Genomic DNA, 10,955 nt, shown 5'->3' on the forward strand with positions numbered 1-10,955 from the left:
GTTCACCTGCCCGTGAAGGCAGAAATTCCCTTTGTGATGCAGTGTGCTCCCCAGCTGTTACAGCCCGCCCATTCAGATCCTGGGGAGGCTAGATGCATGAATTATAAGGTAGGGGGAAATAATCTTCCTTCTCCTTGTCCTCCTCCTCCTCCTCCTTTTCCTCCTCTTGCTTCTCCTTTCTCTCCTCCTCTTCCTCTTTCTCCTCCTCCTCCTCCTCCACCTCCTGAGTCAGAACAGAGAATCCAGCATTTTGCCTAGGGTTTTACTCAGCCTCTGGCTCATTGACTTGGTAACAAAAACAGTAGAACCTTGTTTGAGGGCACATTTCAGCCACTGAGAGGACTAGAAGAGGGTGGAGAGCCAGTGGTCAATGTAAGCGAACTGGTCAGGGGGACCAGGGGTCCCTGTTACCATCTCTCGGACCCTTTTGGCAGTTGGAGAGTCAAAGGACCCTGCATCTGGCCATCTCACATTGAAAGCAGACCTTCCTAGTTCACAGAGTGTGGAGCTTTCTAGATGGTGGCTTAAGTGTAGTCAACTGAACCCCTGGCCTTGAGTCTGGAGTCCCCCAGGCTCTCACTGGGGCCTCCAAGAGTAATCATGGAGTTCAAAACCGCCAGAGAAAAACCACAGACTCAATACAGATTATAATTACCCAAATTTATTCATTCTGCCAGCAGGGCACTGATCTCCAAGCCAAATCCGAAACATCATGCTCCCAAGCAGATGAGGGAAAGGTTTTTAAAGACAAACACATTACTCCACTTCTGCAGAACTTAGTTATGTGAAGAATTGCCCATCTCCCTTAGCTATATGAGGAACTGCCCCTCCCCCGCTATATGAGGAACTGCCCTTCCCCCGCTACATGAAGAACTGCCCCTCTACCCCGTGCTATATGAGGAACTGCCCTTCCCCCACTATATGTTTATGTGTGTGAAGGCACATGTATGAAGGTCAGAAGAACATGTTCAGGGTTCAGTTCTCTCCTTCCTCCCTGTGGGTCCTGGGTTTTGAACTTGAGTTGTCAGAGTTGGCAGCCAACATTTTTAACCAGTGAGCCATCTTGTCTGGTTGAATATTAACATTGTTACATTTAATCTTAGCACTAGGAGTATGACCTTAGCCTTTTATATAGTCCTGCTTTTGTATCCATCAGTAGTTGTATATTTTTATCTTATATGATCACTCATTTTTCTTAGTTATTTCTCTCTGTTTTTGTAGGTATATATTTTTTAAAAAAGATTTTTACATACACGTGTTTTTGTGTGAACTGAATGTGTGTGTGTGTGTGTGTGTGTGTTCCTGTACTTGAGTGCAGAACCTGTAGAGGCCAGAAGAGGGCATCATATCCCCTAGAACTAGAGTTATGGCTGCTGTGAGCGGCCTCATTGAGGTTTTGGAACTCAAACTCTGGTCCTTTGGAAGAGCAGCAAATGATCTTCACTGCTGAACCATCCCTCCAGCCCTAGCATGTGGGTCTTATGGAGTAAACTCTTCCTTACATTCCTCACTTTTAAAATCCCAAACGTCTCAGAAACAGGGTACTTTGGCATTGCCAGGGAATCCAGATATTCGTGGGAGCCTCCCTCAGTAGGCCCCACTGCATGGTTCAAGCCAGCCAAACCCACTTTACAAAATCAGGGAGCTAGTGATTTTTGAATAGATGTTAATATCTAGTACATCCTTTTCCTAGGAAGAGGAACAGAAATGCCTGCTCACCCAGGTCAGAGCAGTTGCAAGCCAAAGCAGTGATTTTCATCCAAGTCTGGCTTGGCGACCAGTGAGTTTATTGGAGTGAGTCACAGCAGTGTGGTTGTGGCGTTAGTGGGGGACTGTAAATGACTTGGGTACCTTCACCTCAGCATGGGTAGTGTCTCAGGAAAGCTGTGTTCCTGGAGGCTCCTGCCCAGGATGCTGGCAGCTACCTCAAGTTTACCATTTGTTTACCCTCTGGGAGGGGCCTCGGTGAGTCTTCTCAGTTCCTTGTGAGTCTCGTGAGCCTCTCCAGTCTCCCCCGTTCCTCATCCAGACTACAGGAGGAAATACAACACCAGAAGGTGGACAGCCAAGGAAATGAAACAACCAGTGAACACATGGGCTAATGAATACAGCTCCCCTCACACCCACACATACCCAACGATCATGTTGGGGCCGCAGAAGGGCAAGGAAAAGGTGTTGACGGTGTGGAAGGTAGAAAAGAGGAGCCCACTGACCCAGGCCACCACTACCAGGGACACAAATGGCCAATAACTATTTTAAAGAGTAATGTTGGCCTTTCTGATGGTCTCCAGCATGGCTAGAGGGGAAATTCAATACAGGTGGATTCCTGGGCCCTCCCATGTCTAAATGCCAGGTTCCAAGATGGCGCCTGTGGATAAAGCTTGTGCAGAGCAGCTTTCATGTCCTTGTTCCTCAGGCTGTAGATAAGTGGATTCAGAGTGGGCGTGAGGATAGAGTAGAATACCGCCGCCATGCGCCCTTGCAGAGGGGAGTAGTGGGCTGTGGGCTGCATGTAGGCGGAACTTCCGGTGCCATAAAACAGGAGCACTGTGGCCAGATGGGAGGAACACGTGGAGAAGGCCTTCCAGCGGCCAGCTGAAGAACGAATGTGAACCACTGTGTATACAATGAGAACATAGGACAGGCAGGTGAGGACAAAGCAGGTCATGATAATGCAGCCACTGACTGCAAAGCCCACAGCCTCGTGGCCCTCGGTGTCACCACAGGCTAGATGCATGAGTGGGGGGATATCACAGAAGAAGTGGTCGATCATGTTGGGGCCACAGAAGGGCAAGGAAAAGGTGTTGACGGTGTGGAAGGTAGAAAAGAGGAGCCCACTGACCCAGGCCACCACTACCATGGACACACAGGTCTGAGAACTCATGGTTGCCCCATATATCAGGGGCCGATAGATGGCTAAACAGCGGTCAAAAGCCATGGAGGTGATGAGAAAACATTCTAGAGAGCCAAAGCAGACAAAAGCAAAGAGTTGGGATGCACAGGCTGGGAGGGAAATCTCTTTGGTGTCTGCCATGGTAGCCACCAGGGCCCTGGGCAGAGTGGTGGATGTAGAACAGAGATCCACCAGGGAAAGGTGTTTGACGAAGAAGTACATGGGTGTGTGCAGGCGGGTGTTGAGAGTCACAGCTATCACGATAGAGACATTCCCCAGAACCGCAGCCAGGTATATGAGAAGGAAGGAGGCTATGCTCAGTAGCTGTAATGCAGGGACAGTGGAGAAGCCCTGGAGAATGAACACAGACACGGCAGAGAGATTGGCCATGGCGTGTCTCTGGAAAATCGGAACAAGGAGGGTGCATGAAGAAAACAGGCAACCATAGCAAGGACCTATGAGGAAAGGAAGAAAAAGAGGTGAGATGTTCATGGTTATAGCTTTGGTCAGAGACACTTCTTACTGCAGTAGATAGTGCTTAATGCAGAGATGTATTACCCTTGAAAGCACTAACAATAAATGGCTGTGAGTGCCCAGCCATAGATGGAATATCTTTATTAACTCTTCTCCCGGGCCCGGGGAACATCATGGGAAAGGGGACAGAAAGAATGTAAGAGCCCAGATGGTGGAGAATGGGTGCTCTGAAATGCTGTCCTCTGGCCATGACATGGCCATCCTGCTGCAGACCTACCGCAGCTGTGGTTACCTACACAAGCCAGGTATAATTTCAGCATGGGTGGGAGGGGCTTATGGGGTCCTACCTCTCCCTGAGGGATTAGTGGTAGTTAATGGTAGCGAGTCACTTTTCTCTGAGGTGTGGTGACTGGTAAGTTTGCCACGCCCCTGTGGATGGCCCCAGAGCTGTGGACATATGGGCAACACTAATAGGACTCAGTGAGTTAAAATAAATTAACAGTTACAAAAGAAGAACATGAAGTTATGAGGAACATGTGAGGGGGGTTCTGGGAGGGAGTGGAAGGGGAAATGAGGGGTTAGTATGATCAAGATACATTGTATACATGGGTAAAGTTTTAAAAGAATATATAAAAATCTTTTTCTATATTTTGAGACAGGGTTTCTCTGTGGAATCCTGGCTGTCCTGGATATTGCTCTGTAGTCCTGGCTGGCCTCAGATGTAGCGATCCGCCTGTCTCTGCTTCCCAGTTCTGGAATTAAAGGTGTGTGCCACCACTGCCTGGCCTAAAAACCATTTTTTAAAAGGATGAGTTGCCTCCGAGGAGAATGTCCATATTTCTTCATTAAAACCCAAATGTGTTTATCTTCCATCGAAATCCCAAAGATACCTACAGAGACACCGTGTACACATGTAAGAGACTCTAGCTGGGTAGAATGCATTAGGGAATGGTAGAGACTGGGAAAATGAGGATTCTGCCCAATTGAGGCTTGCCAGTTCCAGGTCTCTATGTAAAATCTCTTGACTTTCATATAGTGTCAATTAAAATGCATGACTCAGCTGTCAAGTGCTTGCTAGATACGCATGAGGACCTGAGTTTGGTTCCCAGCACCCACATGAAAAAGCTGGCCCTGTGGCATGCATCTGTAATCCCAGTGCTGGTGGGGTAGGAATACGAGGTTTGTGGACCAGTCCATGTAGCTAAATTACCAGTTGTAGGTTCAGGGAGAGATCCTGCCTCGAAAAATAAGGGGGAGAGCAATTGAAGGAAGATGTTTGATGTCTGTCTGTGGCCTCCATTAGTTCAACGCTTTTTTCACTTTACCACCAACCCATCTGTCTATCTTTCTTTTTTTTCCTTTGAGACAGGATCTCATATCACTCAGGTTGGCTTTCACTTCACTGTGTAGCTGAGGATGACGTTAAACACCTGATCCTTCTACCTGCACATCCCTAGTGATAGGATCACAGGTGTGCACGGCCGCACCTGGTTTAGGTGGTGCTGGTACTGAGCTCATGAGGTACTGAGGTACTGAGGGATTCATGCATGCCAGGCGAGGGCTCTACCGACTGAGCCACATCCCCAGCCCTCCGTGCATATAGGTGTGTAGTTATCCCTACTGCTCAACCACAGAGTGTGCAGAGACCTGTAGGCTACCTGCGCTCCCCTCCACGGGCCTCATCCACTCCAGTCACCGGATAGGGTGACTGCCAAACACCACAACTTCATCGCAATACCTCTCTTCTGGGACAGTTCTCAGCTTGCTCCTGTGGTCTGGCTGGGAGACCCAGAGGACTCCCTCCAAGACTCACCGGGACCCTGCCAGCTGCTTGTTGGGACCCTCCAGTTGCCCTGTTCTACGAGGAAGTAAAACTGCTAAGCAAACACCACCATCTGCTCCTCTTCAGGAGGCTCCAGGAAGTTTCTCTCCTTCCTCCCTCCCTTTACCACAAGATGCTGCCCTCTTTAGGACACAGGCATCCGCAGGAGAGGGTTTCCAGGCAGAAATAGAGGACTACTGTTCTTATCAGTGGGATCATCAGACACCAGCTTCATGTATTACTGCTCAGAGAGAGGGAAATGCACATTGATGTTCCAGGAAAACAAAAAACAAAAAAACAGCCTTGCTGCCAAGCCTGATGGCCTGAGTTCAATCCCTGGGAACCACATGGTGGATGGAGACAGCTGATTCCCACAAACTCATTTCCATCTGTATGTGTGGTACTCATGTACCTCCCCCAAACACAGTTAAATAAATAAAATGCAATAAAAAAAATTTTTTTGGACAAAATAAAGCATCCACCCTCCATCCTTATTATCTTTTGGAAAAGCTGTGAGATTTGCATGTGAACGTCTCTCCTGGTGCTCGGTATGCAGAAGGGTGACCCCTCACGGGGCTGTTAGGACTCATGTTTGCCTCTTTTTTTTTTTTAACTTGCAGAAGAGGCCATAGACAGGGCATTCTCCCTACTCCCACTGTTCTTTGGAGCCTCTGGGACCTCCAGGACATGGGGATCTTATCTTGTGGGGAATTTTGACTTTTTTCCTTCAGCTAACAAAAGTTGTATGTTTCTTAATCTTTTTTTTTTTTTTTTCTGGATACCCTTTCTTTCAATGACAGGATCTTGCAATGAAGAAGTAAAGTCTGAGAATATTACCCAGAACAGTCCAGATTGTTCAGGGTTCCCAGCCCCACCATTCACTAGTTGCTTGACTGCTCTGTCCTCCCGTCTTTTAATCTGCAGTGCAATGAATTTTAACCTTTCGTTACGTTTATTGATTCGTGTGTAAGGTGAGCACACACAGGAGACAGTGCACCCATGAAGGTCATGTTGGGTGTCTCTTCCAGTGGTTTTCCACCTCCCCTTTTGAAACAGGATGGACTAGCTGTCCCGCAGGCCCCAGGATCCTCCTGTCTTGGCTTCCCCAGTGTTGGAATTACAGGTGCATGCTGTCCCTTAACTCCTGCATTTTACATGGGTGCTGGGGATCTGAACCAGGTCCTCAGATTTCCATGGCCAGCACTTTATCAATTGCATTGTCTCTCCCAGAACGAGTCTCAGAAATCCAAGGAAGTCATTGTCGCTGTTCCCATCTCACAGATGAGAAGTTGAGGCCCAGGCCTCTCACACTGGAGGCCTTGTGCTACCCAAGTCAAGCAATAACTAATATTTCAACATCCCTGGGATGCCGACTCTGCTCTGAATGCTTTCTGCAACACCCATTTACCTTCCACCCACCCTGGGAGGCAGTCAACTCTCTGTCCCCCATCTCTCAGGCAGAAAACAGGCACAGAGATGTGAAGGAAATTGCCCAAGTTCTCATAGCTACAGCAATTGAGGTCCTCAGAAGAAGCCATGTGGGTATTCAAGAGCCTACAGACCCTTAGACCATAACTGACGGGAGAAATCTTGCAGACTCTTTAGAGCCAAAGTTATCATAGACTATTTCCAGGCCCTTTATTAGTATTGACCTCTACATCCAATATTTTCCTTACTAGATAGACTACAAGCCCAGGACTCAGGAGATAGAAGTGAGAGGATCAAGAATCGATGGCCAGCCTCAATTACAGAGTTGGTTTGAGACCAGCCAAGAAGATCCTGCCTCAAGTAAACAACCACACAAAACCTCTTGGGTTTTATGATGAGCCAAGCAGACCCCTAGCTTCTGAACCCTATAGAAGAGATTCTTCTATGTATACATAAATATACCTTCTATATATACTACCTACATATTCTATATATACCTATCTGATAAAACCATATTTGGCTCACTCTACTTCTGTGACTATAAAGTTACTTATGTAAATTCCGTAGAGGGACCATGTCCATCAGGATAAAGGATAACTTTGGAATCTGTGCTCCTGTGTGATGGTGATTTGGCTCAGAATAAACAACTTCCTTGTTCTCTATGAAGCAGGTTTATCTTATGTTGATGCTGTTGTGGGTGTGCTAAGCTGAGCCTTGCCTGACCTACCCCCACAACCCAAGATGAGCACACCTCTGCTGTCTCAGGCATCCCAGGCAAAAATGGCAGCTGCTTAGAAATGTGTAGCAGGGGAACCTACCTGGCTGCTGACCACTGTCCCCATACAGTAGGTGAAGCTGAAGCCTATCTGGTGCTGGGCTGGGCTAGTGGGAGACCAGATCCTTGAGGGACTGTTTGGGTACAGATTCAAGATAGGAACTCTTTACTCAAGGATGAAGCCACACTTTTTAAGCCATAGCAAGGACAGCCTTGGGGATGGGCCAGGTCTCCTAACGTCCTTGAGGTTGACTCTGAGCCACAGCTCCACCTTTCTTCCTCTCTGCTTTTCTTGGGAGTTTGCCCAGGCTCACCTCTGGGACCTTGTGTGCCTTGGTGGTTCTAAGCTCTGAGGATGAGGCTCGTTGGTGGGTAGGAGATCAGTCCTGGCTCCAGCTGTGACCTTTCTAGGATTTCCTCATTGGTAGTGGACATTATGCTATCTACTATTTTGCCTTTCTAGGTACTTTGCATTTAAAGTGGTCTCAGACACATATTAAATAGGACTCTTAGATAGAAATACCTTTAAAAATAAACCTGCAGATAACTCCATGCTGTAGATAAAAAATTAAGGTGTCCATTTTCACCTCAGTGAACTCTTCATCTGTTTTCAACCTTTTGGCCAAGGCTAATGGTTCTGCAACTGGCATTCTTACATCTTTCCCAAATATCTTGGGTTATAGGCCAGAGAGACGGTTCACTGACTGAGAGCTCTTGCTGCACAATCACAAGGAACAAAATTTAAATCCCAGCACCCATAAAACAGACCAGAGATCCTGTGCACTCCTATAACCTCAGGTGTGAGTTGGGCAGAGACAGGAGGATCTCTGGGGCTTGTTGGCTTCTGGTCTAGCAGAGAAAGCAAAAGACCCAGATTCACAGAGAGACCCTGCCTCACAGAAATAAGTAGAGAATGATAGAGGAGGATGCTGAGTACTCTCTGCTCGTCTCCATACACCCTGGCATGTGCACCCACTCACGTGTAAACACATTTTAAAATAAACATCTTACGTTATATATGTTTACTTATATACATCAATTAAGTCTTAAAAAGTTAGCATCTCAGGTTATATCTTTTTAAGTATGTTCAACAAATTTCCTTACGTATTATTTAGTATACTTTTTGTTTGTCATCACCCTTGGGTTTCATTGCTCTTGTAAGTGGCATCTCATTTTCAAAATATTTTCTTATTGATTACAGTGGATATTCATATATATTATTGATCTTTGCACTTTATCTTATATCCATTTATTTTATTATTTTATTTTTCTATTTTCATCTATGTGTGTGGTCTATGTATATATATATGTGTGTGTGTATGTATATATATGCTTTCGTATGTTTGGCCACTGGTATGTATATGTTTTTGTATGTGTATGTATGTACATGCACATGGAGGCCCTAGGTTGATGTCTAGAATCATCATCAAGAGTTCTTCCAGCTTCGCCACTGAAGCAGGGTTTGTCCGTCAAACTCAAAGCTGACCCATATGACTGATCACTAGCCAGCTTGCACTTGGGAATCCCCTGTGAGGCTGGAATTGTAGGTGGGCCACCACACTCATCCATATTTACCTAGTTCTAGAGACCTCAGCTCTGATCCTCACGTTTGCAAGGGCTGTAACCGCTGATCCATCTCCCCAACCATACCTCTATCTGTCTATAAAACAATACATTCCCTCTTTGTATATAGGCGCAGGTATTTCCAATAAGTTGGAATTGCTGAATCAATGAGTGTGCACACTTTATTCCTGGGATATTATTCAACTCAATATGAATGCACTTTATCAATATATATGAGTTATGTGTCTAAGAATCAATTTCTGTCTTTATGACTAATTGGATAGTTTTAAACTCATTTAGCCAATGGCCAAAATATGTAGATGTAACCAACCATCTGATCATCTTATTTTTACTTAGTTTATGTTTCCATAGTGCAATGTTTTATATTGATTGTCAACTGGACAGGATCTAGTATCATGATTGGTGGCAAATCTCTAGGCATATCTGTGAGGAGAGTCTCTAGAATGGGTTAATTTAGGTGGAAAAACCCAAATCTATAAGCTCAGATTTCAGGCTAAATAAAAGGAAAAAACTTGGGCTGAGTATCAGCGTTCATCTCTCTCTGTTTCCTGACTTCAGATGAAATGGCCAGCTGCCCTTCCTCCTGTCATCATGCTTTCCTTACCGGGTCATTCTGAAGGGTGTGTGAGCATATCCATTTTTTTAATATTTATTTATGTATATGCAAGTGCATGCACATATACTGTGGTGTGTGCACATATATGTATGTACAGACCGTAAGAGCACATCAGATCTCTCCTCTATCACCCACTTCTTATTCCTTTGAGATGGGTCTGTTTCTGAATCTGGAGCTTGTGTTCTCTCACCTAGGCTGGAAGCCAGCAAGCCCCAGCCATCTTCCTGTCCCTGGAACTGGGTTACACATATGTGTGGGATGCCTGACTTGTTACATGAATGCTGGGATACAACCTCTGATCCTCATGGTTGAACAGTGAATGCTCTTAACCCTAAGCAATTCTTCCATTTTTTTTACAGATATTTATTAAAATGTAACTCTTGTTTCATAAAATTTACCAGACCATATAGTTAAGTGTATTTTGTATTTTCCATGTTTAATTAATCTTTCTTAATAATAAATGCATTTGCTCTCTTTACTTATTTAACATTGCCTAAATATTCTTTCTTATTCATGGTTATTTTACTTTATTCATTTTTATTTGTTTATGTATATATGTGAGTATGTGCATGTTCGTGCGCCACACTGTACATGTGTGGAGATCAGAGGATAACTTGTGGGGATTGATCCTTTAATTCTACCATGTAGGTTCTGGGGATTGAACTCAGTTCATCAAGGTTGTCCACAGTCACTTTTACCCACTGAGCCATCTCATTGGAGTGGGTTCAAAATCTTTTCCCAACTCTTTAATTTGGCTTTCTGCCTATGGTGATTTAAATGCCCTCCCATAGGCTCACATATTTGAATGTGTGGTTCTTAAGGAGTGGCAGTACTTGACAGGGATTAGGAGGTGTCACTTTGGTGAAGTAGGTGTGGCCTTGATGGAGGAAGTGTGTCACTGGGTGTAGGCTTTGAGGTTTCAAATGCTCAAGTCAGGCCTAGCATCATCTCTCTCTTCCTGCTGCCTATGGATCCAGATGTAGAACTCTCAACTTCTCGAGTACCATGTCTGCCTGCATTTACCCATGCTCACCGCCATGATGTTAATGGACTAAACCTTAGAAGCTGTAAGCAAGCTCCAATTAAATGCTTTCTTTCGTAAGAGTTATCATAGTCATTGTGGCTCTTCACAGCAGTAGAACAGTGACTAAGACACTGCCATTTTCTTATTGCATTCTAGTAGTCCTTTATAATATGTAATGTATATGTTTGTTAGCAGTAAAGCCCACACCCATTAAAAGAAAACTCCTCCCAAGCAAAAACATTAATCTGAATCTCTTGACTGGGTGGAGACCTAACATTCCACTTGGGCTGGGTCAATCACCAAGCCAAGGGGCACCTCCAGGACAGTGGGCTTATCACG

The 10,955-nt window shown here is 45.4% G+C and overlaps 1 protein-coding gene across 1 annotated transcript; it reads right to left on the reverse strand.

The window, feature by feature from the left end:
• Positions 1-342: 342 nt before the first annotated feature.
• Positions 343-3,283, reverse strand: LOC114688651 (olfactory receptor 1019-like). Its single transcript, XM_028863198.2, has 3 exons — positions 2,317-3,283; positions 2,134-2,224; positions 343-424 (listed from the first exon to the last, which is right to left on the reverse strand). The coding sequence occupies exons 1-3, from the start codon at positions 3,281-3,283 to the stop codon at positions 343-345; spliced, it is 1,140 nt and encodes a 379-aa protein (XP_028719031.2).
• Between the last annotated feature and the right edge of the window lie 7,672 nt (positions 3,284-10,955).

The sequence above is a fragment of the Peromyscus leucopus genome, chromosome 1 (assembly GCF_004664715.2).
Source record: "Peromyscus leucopus breed LL Stock chromosome 1, UCI_PerLeu_2.1, whole genome shotgun sequence".
NCBI classification, from domain to species: domain Eukaryota; kingdom Metazoa; phylum Chordata; class Mammalia; order Rodentia; family Cricetidae; genus Peromyscus; species Peromyscus leucopus.